The sequence below is a fragment of the Mytilus edulis genome, chromosome 6, assembly GCF_963676685.1.
Source record: "Mytilus edulis chromosome 6, xbMytEdul2.2, whole genome shotgun sequence".
NCBI lineage: Eukaryota > Metazoa > Mollusca > Bivalvia > Mytilida > Mytilidae > Mytilus > Mytilus edulis.
The window spans coordinates 44,941,311-44,955,084 of NC_092349.1; the positions used below are offsets into that span (position 1 = coordinate 44,941,311).

Sequence of the window (13,774 nt, forward strand, 5' to 3'; positions counted from 1 at the left end):
GTAAGATGTGTATTTTAAACACGATTATATTCGCTATACCTGATTACCTTTGAAACATCAATGGCTATCCTGTTGAAACAGTTTTTGGGTTTAACATTACAGTGGAGATTTAGAATTATGATTGATCATAGGAAATGTGAAAATAATGAGTTTGCAATTTAGCAGGTAAATACCACATTATAATGAAAAAAACAAGACGATATGGTAATAATATATCAAAACAACTTTCGGTTTGCAGTGGGAATTTAAAGGGTGTTTGATTTTATATCATATATGATTTAGACATTTAAAAAGGCGCAATTCTGAACGCGTATTTTACTATTATTACCAATGTTATTTCAACTGATCGGGCGGAGCTTACGTTTTAATTTGCATAGGGACAGTCTATTTGAAGATATGTGTGATAAGGATGATTGCCGTTATAATTATTACTGATTTCTAATCACCTATCAGTGTCATCAAAGGAATTTACAAAACAATGAGTGGACACTTCATTGATGAGTTTATCCTAAAACACCTATTTATAGATGGATTGGTTTATTATGAGCAAACCGGTTAAACTCCGCCCAGTCAAGTGAAATAAATCGAGTAATACAAGCTAGTATGGTTCAATGTTGTATCAATAAACTCAAAGGCATCGCTGAAGTATTATTGGTTTAAGATCGTTTAAATGCATGTCAATTTTCAAATTTATTTCAATCTGAATTCTTGCAACATTCAATTCGCACCTTAGCTGAATGTTGATAACGCATGTGCCAAACATTTAAGTTATCAAAACGATTATGTCAACACTGAGAAGTGAGACAAGGTACCAATGACTTATTATGTCCATACACAATCCATATAATGCACTGTACATGTACAAACGATGACTTGCATACAAAAAACTGATCATAAACACAACATTAATAAATCTAACAAAGACGCCAAGACGATTAAAAATGTTTTTGTAGTTGATAACATAAAATAAACTTTCTCGGCAAAGTACATATGCAGTAAAAATAGAATTATAATGAAAACAAAATTGAAAAAAAACCCACTGTAAACACTTTTGTCCGAATCGTGTCGCAAGGCCCATCTATCATATGAGATCCCAAATTCAACAAACAGATAACTCAATTTTAGACTTTCAGTCAATTTTCAGAATTATTCACTTTGGTGAAGTCAGTACTGTTCAAGAAAGTCGCTTGTAGTCTATAATGATATGTTCATAGTAAATAAAGAACAGATAAAGAACGAGTTTATTTGGCTACCGCGTTGCACATATTTTATATATCCGAGGTACAAGGGAAATAACTCAAAGAGACTATTTTGTTCTTTAAAACTTTTAAATAATATCGAAGCAATACAATGTTAATTCCATTATAACTAGTATTTACAAGGTGCATAACTCGTTAACGATATTTGATCAGCACGTATCTTCGAAAGTGTCAAATACATTGCTGATTTAGACTTATAATAGAAGTTCCATAAAATTCTGGAAGAAAGTGTGTACTCGAGAGCTCTGACAATGCAATTTTTTATATAATCAATAATATTTTTTGAACCTTGTCATAATTGAATAACAGAACATTGACCGTTGTCCAAAACCTTTATTAGTTTGTTTTACAATTGGTCATAAATTAAGCTATTAGTTTTCTTTTTATTAGGATAGAAATTCTCAGTAGATATTATTGATTGAAATTAATAAAACAAATGTTTATTTATAAAAGTGAATTTAACATTAGTTAAGATAAAAATTGAACTTCATCTCTGTAATTTCGTTTTAGAGAAAACACAGAGAAGTATACCTTGAAACCCTTATAATGTTAAAATGTAATAGTAGTAAAGAATGCAATTTTAGTTTGATACTTAAATTTGATACATACGATGTATAATGAACAGTTATTGCATTTGCAAGAATCTTTTGTGAATTCATGTTGTTTTTCAAAATGATTGATTTATTTTTACACTTTATAATAACATTCACTAATGTAATGTGTAATTCAATGCATTACTTTGCAAAGGAATTGTAATATAATGCATTACTTTTATAAATGCATGTAATTGTAATTGTTATTCAATGCATGGTTTTGTCAAGGTAATTGTAATATAATGCATTGCATTGCAATGTAATTTGCCTCATGCCTAATGTGAATCCAATGAGATGATGACATCAATGTAAGTAGTGTAATAATCAGTATTTGTTTTGTGAAATGCAAGGTTATTGAGGTTTAATAAGAATGATTTGCAAACATTTGACAATATTTGTGTTTGTGATTATATTCTTTAGACAAAGTGTTAAAGAAGATACAATTTGTGTTCTAAGTTCTGCGTTTCTAACCCGTAAACAACTTCAAGCACAATTACAAGCACGAGAAAAATAAATTTACCCAGCAATAACATATGTTATTTATGATTTGTTATATTTCTCTTCATGTTATTATTTTCTTTATCATTGTAGATGAAACACATTATTACTATAATACAGTATTGATGGACTCACCAATTCTTTTGACTATCCTTCAGGTATAGATACTTTAAGTATAAGACATTTGTCCTTGTAGATAAGTACAAACATTTATTTTTTTCTCTGCTTTCATATTTTTCATTGATGAAATATTTGACAGCGAACAACTTTATCAATTGTAGTGCGGAATGTTTTCATTTTATTTGTTAAACTGTGTCATGCCATTGCTTTTTATTTTAAGCCTCGTTGTCATATGGTGCCCATTTAACAAATATCCTTTTTTAATTTATCCCTCATAATTGAGTGCATTTGTTGGAAGTTTGCATTTTTATAGAGCCTGCGACTTTTATAGCAGAAAGCTCGACAAAGGAATAGTGATCTGGCGGCAGCGGCCTTAACTTACTTCTTAAAAAGCTGTATATTTTAGAGGATGGAAGACCTGAATGCTTCACACTCTGTATATAGATGTTTTATGTGACGAAGTTATCGTCTGTCACATGTCCATTGTCCTCAATGACCTCATTTTCATCGTCCAGTGACAATAAATAAGCATATTTTTGTAATGTTAAGTTCTCTCTTATTATGAGTTATAGGATAACTATATTTGGTATATGCATACCTTGCAAGGTCCTTATGCCCGTTAGACAGCTTTTACTAGACCTCGACCTCATTTCATGGATCAGTGGCCAATGTTTAGGTTTGGTGGTCAAGTCCATATCTTAGATAATATAATCAATTGGCCTAGGTCTAGTATAATTGATGTATGGAAGGATTGTAAGATGTACATGTTCAACTAGCAGGTGAATCTGCCCTTGACCTCATTTCCATGGTGCAGTTGTTATAGTTAAGTTTTTGTGTTTTGGTCTGTTTTTCTTATTCTATATACAATAGTTCAACAATATTTGTTGTATGGGAAATATTTTATGAAGTACATGTCAGTCTTATAGGTTTATTTAACTATGACCTGATTTGCAATGTTCATTGCTGAGTTTTAAGTTTTTGTAGTTCGGTCTGTTTTCTTAAACTACCGATATAAGCAATAGGTAAACTATATTTGTTGTATGGAAGGATTGTAAGCTGTATATGTCTGTCTGGCAGGTATCATCTTACCTTGACCTCATTTTCATAGTTCATTGGTCAATGTTTAGTTTTCTTGGTTAGGTCTGTATGCTTTGTTATCCATTTTTCTGATGCTTTTGAGCTTTTGATTTTGCAATTTGATTTGGGACTTTCCGTTTTGAATTTTCCTCGGAGTTCAGTATTTTTGTGACTTTACTTATTGACCATATCACAACCAAACAGAAGGAAAAATTCAAAATTTGAACTATTAATAAGGCAAAAATAGATGCGTCGTGTCTGGCAATCAAATCATAAATGCATATTTTTTCCTTTTCCTTTTGGTAGGCATTGGCTTTGAATAAAGCATACGACTTTACTTGTCCATCGCAGTCACATTGGAAGATTCGAGCAAAATCTATATGCCTGCATTCCCGAAATTATACTTGCCTATTCGACGTGACTTTTCGAGCAATTATATACAGAGAAAAATGTAACGGACCAAGAATTTTAGAACCAGGTACGTTAATTAAACCTTCTGTACGTCTTGGATGAAAACAGTAAACATTTTACTTTTTGCCTTTACATGACTGATTCAGTACAAATGAAAAAAAAAAACCCAATAAAACAATAATTTTAACTAATGTGACTCTTGTTGGTTACACATATTACTTTATTTTTTAAATGATTTACAAAAGTAACGATTCGATAACAATACACCACATATTTTTTACCTGTAAACTCTGATGTAATTCTTCCGTGAGTGTGTATTTTAAATTCATCATGCATTAGATTTAGTGTTTGTTATACGATTAAATTAAATTGTTCATTCATAATACACATGAATTTGTAATTCTTTACTTATTTGTAGGTTATAAATACGTTTTTCAGCCTAATTTCAATAAAGCAACCTGCAGTGTTAACAGATACCAGCCTTTTATTTTTGACACTATTGGGTACAGTGACTGCACCTTTTCAAAATCACTTTGCAACAGCGAAGGTTTGACAACGTACGAAAACGTGTCCACAACATCCGACCGGACATGTATTTGTAATAATAATAAAGGATATGTTTATGTCAATAATCCGAACAGCAAATGTTTCTGCAATCCTTTGAATGAAGATTGTTCCTGCTTCATCGATATTTACTCTAGCAACAAAAGGGTTGGCTCCAAAGGTAGAGTAATTATGAATATATTTTTAAACGTTTGTGTTTAAATGTAATAACTGACAACTCTAGTTTATATATTTAAAAGTCTTTACATAGCAACACATAATTTACAAATCATGAACTATTATAGTACGTTATTATTATCAGTACATAGATTAAACGTAAACCACTGAAAACAACAGATGAGGACTAGAATGGTCGTGGTCCGTTTTTGTAACCAGCTGTAATCTATACAACTTTAAAATTAATTCTATGTCATTATTTATGTTTCTGATGACAATTTACTGGTATTTAATCAATAACTATAAGGTTAAGGGTGCAAATTAAGTGTCATTGACCTTTTATAACTTTTTTTTAAAGTGAAAACAAGCGAAGATATCATCTGAGCAGTTAAGTCAGTAAATACATTTGTGGATCTATAATATAAAGATATGAGATTTGCATATTTCAAATACATTAATCTTATTTTTTTTAATTTAGTTTGAACCTGCAGTGAATACATGACTTTTTTGTGTGTTTGGTTTCATTTATCAGAATACTCGTTTTTCAACTTTTAGTTATTGTAATAAATACGCACGGCTAATATTTTTTTTACAGCGTTAAGATTTGCTATTAGAATTAACATTGATGCATATCCAATTTTTCTAGGTTTGTTTTAGAAAAATTTAACTACAAGAAATTTTAGATGCGTTATCTGTTTTTAAATTAACGTTCTTATTTTAAATAAGAAATCACATATGATTTTCGTGATAGTGTTGATCAGATAAATCAAATCCGCGATGTCACCAGATGTTGAATTTTAAAACAATATAGACAGTTACTGCTTTACAATTTTGCAATGTCAATTTTATTTCCTTTCATTTACAACACTGATTAATATGTTCGTTTGAAAGATTTGATATACAAAGCTTTGTATATAAAAATGGGAATTCAAACATGACGTCCTTCAAACGCTTTGAGTACACACCCGTGGTAAAATATGAATATATTGTCAGGGCTGTTCCAATCGTACTCCCACGTCATATGCTTTTTTTTTTATGAATGAGATACCCGACGTCATAGAACGATGACATAAGAATATGAGCATTTTACACGCTCGCCAAAACAAAAATCACCATAACAAGGAAACGTAAACAAACGATGATAAATATGCATGGTATAAGCCGACTATTTTAAAACATATAAAACATTATAAGTAAATTATAACTTAAATTCACCACAAACTATCTATATACGTTATTGTAAAAACTTTAAGCATGTAAATAATTCAGTTTGCTCCGTTCTTTTACGCCAATTTAGTAGTGCGTTTATTTATGGGAACAGCAAATATTTGCCTCCACCTAGAGCGCTTCGATCCAAAACAATAGCCGTATTTGTCCTATTAGAATCGTAATATTCATTGGGGCTTGAATATATCGTGATTTTACAACAGGTTGTCCCTTTATGCCGATATTTTATTAAAGGACCAACCCGTGGTAAAATCACGATATATTCCACCCTCCGTGAATTATTTCTTAATTCTTGTGCCAAATGTTTTGTTTAAGATAATGAAAACTACTTTCTGCAGAACCGAAGTGATAACAACTTCAAAACATCAATAGACAACTTTTGAGTTCGATGCATTTCCGTCAAAAACTTTGGTTTTAGTGAACACCATTCGTGCGTTTAGGGGCATCATCATTTCCGTTCCAATGTTGAGCGAGTGGTTGAAAAACTACGATGCTATTTTGCACGAATTATTCGGCAAATTTAATGCTCATAATTGACAATCAGTACTGCTGTCATTAGGGAATTGTGATTGTACCTATAGAACTAACATTATTTCTTGATTACCCTGCACAATGACGATCACTAAGATGCTTTATGTATGTAAATAGAGCATGGATACAGGCGATCCCCTCTATCTGGTAAATGACGTCAGTAAGGCACGCATACTTGACGAGTTTTTTTCCGGTGACGGACAAACTTAAAAGTGGTCTATTCGTTGATTGATAACTAGTGTTTAACACCAGTTGTAGCACTCTTAGATATATCATGGTAACAAGGACTTGTGTATCTGAAAGTCTGAAATAAATTTCTAAACCTAGTAACATAGCACACGGTGTCTAAATCGAATTTTTAGAAATGATCTCATGTCACGAACGAACCCTCCAAAACTTGGGGTTATCGCAGGTGCTCTGGAAAGGTGAGCAGATCCTGCTCAACATGTGAAACCCGTCGTGTTGCTCGCTCATATAACTACAAACCTGGTAACAAGTCTAATTTAGTAGATCAATTTGGTGAAAAGGTGACGGGATTTTCGGTACGACATTAGGAAGACATCTGCTATCATCGGTGAAACGGATATTCCGTAAGGGTCAACCAACTTTTGATGCCGTCCGTAAAATTTACGTAGGGATGATTTCAACTTCATCATTTGGAAGTCTTTGTTTAATAGCATCCACGTGAGCAGGAGTACATATAGATTCAACCACTGTATCTGGTGTTATACGATATTAATCCACTCGAGATAATTAAATTTTCAAATTTAAATCGCGAGGCTCGCAGAGCGTTTTAATTATTTAAAATGCACATGTCGAGTGTGGATACATATCGTATTGAACGAAATTTGGTGATAGAATCTGTTTCTCTGATGAGTTTTAGACGATATGCAGACAATCTTATTCCTTCTTTTCGAACGACCTGCAAAAATATGTGTTCTTTCTATGCGACGTTATCAGGCATGGTCGCCTTTTTTCATGACGTCACAATAGGAATTTAAGAGGAAAGCAAGAAAATTTGACGTCATAATCGAATTTTGACCAATGAACAATTAAAATCAAATGAACCACACGTTGATTAAATAAAAATAATCAACAGGTCAGGAAAATGATAAATCGAGTAAGAATTGTTGGAGAAATCTAATTATCTATAAAACAGAAGGGTCTGGCTCATATCTTTATCCTTTTCTCTATGTTGATATAAATAAAGGACTCATGTTCAAAACTGAAGGACTTTATTAGCAGAAGTGTGTAAGAAAAAGTTTCTCCCACAGATGAGGAGGACCAACTGAAATCGTCACTACATAAGTTTACTTTAAACATACCTATTTAAATTGGATTGGAAACAAGTTATTGTAACTTATATAAATCGCTTTCCATTTTACGGTTGCGATTGCTGCCTGGTAGCGGCATTATCCTGCTAAAATTCTTTTTCGAAATCTACAAGGGTGTCTTTTACGTGCAAGAGATATTGCTCTCTCTTAACAAGGGTCAGCCATGAATCGTCCCCTTCCGACGGACTATCATCGTTTCTCAAAACCATTCTCCCAAATGGTTTCAAGAGAGTGCAGAAAGTTCAGTCCCAGATATTTTCTCCCCGGAACCTATGACATATGTTTTATGATCACTATCTCGATAAGAGACTTCTTTGTGTCTCAATTTGCTAACGACATGTTTTAAGTATTGTTTCGGACAATGCAAAAAAGGAATATTGCAAGAACATTAGTTTTAAAGACGGGAAAGTACACCATTTTGGTTCAATAACTGTGACAGAGCTCTATTTGCATATGAAAAAAATATTACTATAACAACATACATAAAATAGAAGATGTAGCATGCTTACCAATGAGAAAACACTTCACGAGAGACGAAATTAACAACTATAAGTCACAGTATGGCCTTCAACAATGATCAAAGTCAGTTACTAGTATAAAGCAAAGTTTAATTATCAATCTAGAGCACATTACTCGATCAATAGTTTTATGGTTCGTTCGTGGTATTCCGGAATATTTTTTCTTGTGTTTTTAATCTGTTGTGTCCATTTGTCATTTCTTTCCCTTGGACATGTTTTGTCCGTGCACATGCTTGTCACAAATAATTATTACCAGTACCGGTGATAGAGGGACGATCAAATAGCCACTACGAATTGAACTTTTAACTTAGTATGTCGTAAGATAGCACTCCTGTTCTTTACTATATTTTTCAGATATGAAATGCTTTGATAATATGAAACAAATTCGAATACGGCCGGCAGATGAGTAAGTTCTTATAAGTTAACAGTCATGATAAGAAGGTGAAATATTAGTTTAGCAATTAACGACTTGCACATCAGATGCATCAACGTTTGAAAATGAACAACCGAATGATGCACGCTTAAATTTTAAGACAACGGTGTACATGTAACATATAAACAGGTTAAACAGATAGGCATACACAAGTAAATTGCAAATGTACATATAGAATGTGATCAGATATATCAAATAAGATAAAATTATTGTAAAGACTCCAGTTTAGTAAATCATGTACATCACGCTTTATCAAAATGTTTGATTAGGCACTATTAATTACCAGATTTTTATAAGTACCATATATCAACCAACATGGATTAAATTTGAACTGTAATGTCAACATTGAATTATAATGCAAAAACTTTATAACATACAGCACACACCAAGATGTGTAAGTCAAATGTATGATGATTGAAAAAATTACTGTATCGTAAATAGGCAAACGCCTCGGTAGTCTCATTGTAGCGTTATTGCATTGAGTGTGGAAGATATTTGGTTTGATCCCGTACTCATTAACCATTTCATAAGTTTAAATGCACTCCCGAAGCGAAACCGTATATTTATGTCAAATTAGGTCCTTGGCGATTAGAGCTATAATGACTAGACTATTTGTAAATAAAATGATGACAGTATTCAACTAAGCTATCTTTATTGGGCTCAGGGAGGAGGGACTTATATTTTCAAAGTCTTACAGCTTTGATTTCAAAGATAAAATAAGCTATGAAAATGCGCATAGTTCAACGGCTAAATACGCGCATCTCAGTATAACAAGACATATGTCTTGTCTTTAAATTAAGTTCGAATTTGATTTTTTATTTAAGATTTTCTTACCTTTAACTTTTAGACTGAACAAACCATTGGCAATAAAGATCATTGATTTTGACAACTACAGGTACAATCTAGATGATCTTCCAACAGGTAATTTACAAAATGACGGATATAATAGTAAAATCGTTCAATTTAAACACAGACTAAGGGGTAATTTATAACGCAAATTAAGAGGTAAGTATAACGATTTTATTTTAGGCGTTAATCTTTCAACACTCCAAAGGGAACAGCATGTTAAATATATAGTCAATATAACATGTGTTTTGACCATTTCAAAGTTTTTACAGATCGTTGGCTAAAACAAATTCATTTCAATAATCTTACTATTTAAAGTAGTCAATATGATCTGTGTGTCCTAAATTTTTGTTTATCAAATGGGAAAGGAAGACGACAAAGATGGAGCTGGCACTTGTGGAGTGTCAATACCGTTTTTATTTTATCTTGCTTTTATTACCTTCATTGGGATAAGAACAACCGAAGAAGGTTCTGATTTCATGGTTAAACTTCTAATTTCGAAATTTCAATGTTTTCAACGGTCATATTATATTGAAAAGTTGGTAATTTCAATTACAGAAGTAGGAGACAGGTAGGTCACTTACGCTATATATTGTTGAGTTCACAAACATAAATACCATTGCTTGTAATGTGCATGGAGTTTTTATACAATAAAAGCGAAATTCAGTGTCAGTACCGGTTCAACTTCTATCCATCATGTAAAGACGTTTGCAAACTATCCTTGGGCTATGTTTTGCTCTTTGGTCCTGTTTTTGTATGATTGACACATTCTTCGTTTCAATTCTCAATTCTATTCCAATTCTTAAGCAGTACCATATCGACCAGAGGTCCTCGTACGGAATGACTTTATTTCAATTGCAGCATAGCTTGTTTTCTAAAATATCAAGTCTATTCGGAAGCTGCCAACAGTCTTATGGAGCAAACTCATTGCACACTAACATGTATATATTGATAAATCACAAAACAAGTCTCTGATAAGTACACTGACCATCTGGTCCAGTCAATCAACATATGCTGCGGAGTTTGTTGAATATCGATTGCCATTTTCTTCTTTATTTCACGGTCTTCGGCGTACTATTTATGATCCCATTTTAGATTTAAAATAAGCGCTTTTACAAATTGAAGATTCGTGGGTAAATTATTTATAAATTTGCAAATTTGTCATTTTGAATTCGAATGGCCTATGTGATGGCAAGCACTTTTGTTTTTTCTCTGTTCGCTAAACTCTGTTGGAGTATTTTTAGACATTTACTCCATAAAAAAAAAATTACCCAGAATACCCATTTTGAAGATTCATGGCGCCTCAGGAATCATTTCGTTTGGTTTACGATACAGTAATTTCATTTCGTCATTTGTATCATATACAGTGAGCACACTGCTCCAATAAGTAAACATGGATTGTAACGGATCAATTAATAATTATCGTGTTAAAATGTCGCAACTTTAAGTTAATTGTTAGCGACAAACGAAACAAGTTCGATGAAAAGCCAGATGAAAGTCGACAAAATTCATTATTCTTGTTGTAAAGTTTTTTTACTTCACCCAGAAAAAGTCTAGTCACGTATCAGTCAACTTAAGTGCTATTTTAACTGAAGAATACTTTTTGTATGTTAGCAACAATAGCAAATTGAGACATACGGACATAACGGAATAGTCTACAATAGTTTCTACATTGCTGGAAACACGAGAAGCTCCTTCTAGTACAAATGTAGTATTCAAATTAACATAAACACCGAATGCAAATATAGTTTATGTAACACATCGCCCTTCAGTGTCTTCACCGACGCATATCGAAGTAGCTATCAACAAAATAGGGTCACCCTGTCACCAACGCACTTCAGCATGATCACAACTGCACTTTATAATCAAACTATTGCATTTCTGCATGACCATAGTTGCACAAAGTCAAACATTTATACCTAAATAAGATATTTGATCTAACATTCCTCGTGCATAACTATTACAATTATTCAAACGATATTGCTTTATCCTGTCCGAGCCAATGGCTTCATCCCGGCTTTTGATGTGCTTCGTTTTCATGGTGTTGCTTATATGTAGTTTTTAGTTTTCTGTCAAGTTATTGGTTCACTGATTTCTGTCTTTTCGTCTTTTTTCAATTGTGTTTAAGATGAGATATAGTATTAAGATAATTGTGTATTGCTTTTTACATCGTTATTTGCCATTTCATTATTTTGTCAATTTACTTTGTAGTCATGGTATTTTGTGTTTTTTGTTGACTTCTGATTTACAATTATTGGTTAGGGGTTTTTGATTCTTTTTGATTCTAAATGTTTTGTTCTGGTTGACTTACTTTTCGATCACAACGATTTAATAAGAAATGAAATAATATTTTATTGACACACACCAATATTGTACACACGATTGCTCTGAACACATAAAATGACCGATAGAACTACTAAATGAATGTATATATATATATATATATATATATATATATATATATATATATATATATATATATATATATATATATATATATATATATATAAGATAAATGTAAGTCCAGTATTGAAGCCGGAGTTACTGGAAACAAGTGATGGTAGGAAAAACAGTGATGGTAGGAAAAATGACTGCCTCATTCTATATTATATATATTTAAAATACTGCATCATTTAAAAACTATAAGTTGTTAGATTCATGTACAGTTTACAGATTTGCTATTTAAACTTCTGTCACGTTCCAATAGTAAAACCAATTTTGATCTGAAATTTTCACGATGATAAAATACTGTTTCTATTATGATTTACTTTTCTGAACACTTGCTTATTGAAAACATTTTCAGACTCTTGGTCAATTTATAGATCTACGTATATCCAATGCGGTAAATTCAACACTTTTCGTACAAAACGCTTGCAGTCAAATAATATATGTATAGACTGTTAAGTAGTTGTTGTTCAACTGTGAAATTCGGATCGGGCTCCAAAGCTTAGTATATGATACTAAATTTGCTGCAAGCAAATTGTCCACAGATCAGAACTGATTTATAAAATGTACCGCAATCGCTAAATTAAAATATTGAATGAAATACTTTACATGACTGTAAAATTTATTTTATATAAAAAAACGTTGTTCCAAAAATTATATTTAGTTGAAATATACATTTTTTTTTTATTGCAGATCAATATCGGACCAACACATTTATAAGTGTTTTGATATTAGTGTCTTTGTACCGTAAGTTAATTAGTATTATTTCATATCGGTTGAAAATAAGATTCTCTTATCGGATTAAAAGGGGTCACATGACATTCATTATTCTTCAGTAATAAATTCCATCGGTCATTAACAGAAAAAAACGGACCAGAAAACCAGTTGTTAACGAACTTTTACATGATAATGACCGTTGGGGCGTGGTTTCCGTCTGATAATGACAGTTGGGGCGTGGTTTCCGTCTGACAATGACCGTTAGGGCGTGATTGCTCTGTTAATGACCGGTGGGGCGTGGTTTCTCTTTTTAGAGTGATGTACCTTTTATAAAACATGTTCCTGTTTTTGATATATGATTATATTTAAGTTGTTGAATTGTTTATTATATGTTTTCGTTAATTATAAAATTAAAGATAACTTGATTAATAAGTATTTATATACTGAACAATTGCACTAAAATGAATGGCAGTATTACTACGACTGGTCTTCACTCTTTGAAATAGAAATCGTACAACTACTCATGTTCGCTGTAGGCATTTTGAATTTATGAGAATTTTCCAAAACATGGTTTCTCAATGAAATAAACATAATAGTTCTTGAAAAACTGGTCATTATCATGATGCATTGACTGCCCGTAGGGCAGTGGTATTGACTGCGACAGCGATAATGACCTCGCCTTCGGCTCAGTCATTATCACTATCTTAGTCAATACCACTGTCCTGTGGGCAGTCCATATATCACGATTATGACCAGTTTTTCAAGAACTATTATATAATTAAGAATAGTTACGGAAACATGGCAACAGTAACTTACACAACACATAGTATTCATACAAAAACGAAAAGTATACTTTTAAATAGCGGTATATATACCAGTGTTGCATTTATTTGGTACCTGTTGTCATTTATGTGTGTACAATTCAAGTATTCAAAATGTCTTACTGAGTTATTACCATGATACATTTCGTATTAACGAACATCGACTATTTTACCTTCTGAAACAAAGAGTGCCATTTCTTTTGTTATATTTCTACTGGATGTTT

The 13,774-nt window shown here is 32.1% G+C and overlaps 1 protein-coding gene across 1 annotated transcript in view; it reads left to right on the forward strand.

Annotated features, from left to right (window-relative positions):
* Positions 1 to 13,774, forward strand: part of LOC139527740 (uncharacterized) — a 39,595-nt gene continuing 25,821 nt past the window's right edge. The window contains exons 1-7 of the mRNA XM_071323382.1: positions 1 to 165; positions 2,444 to 2,508; positions 3,854 to 4,025; positions 4,377 to 4,682; positions 8,643 to 8,694; positions 9,569 to 9,642; positions 12,706 to 12,759. Of these exons, the coding sequence (XP_071179483.1) occupies positions 2,476 to 2,508; positions 3,854 to 4,025; positions 4,377 to 4,682; positions 8,643 to 8,694; positions 9,569 to 9,642; positions 12,706 to 12,759 (691 nt within the window). The 5' untranslated portion in view covers positions 1 to 165; positions 2,444 to 2,475. The remainder of the gene's footprint in view (positions 166 to 2,443; positions 2,509 to 3,853; positions 4,026 to 4,376; positions 4,683 to 8,642; positions 8,695 to 9,568; positions 9,643 to 12,705; positions 12,760 to 13,774) is intronic.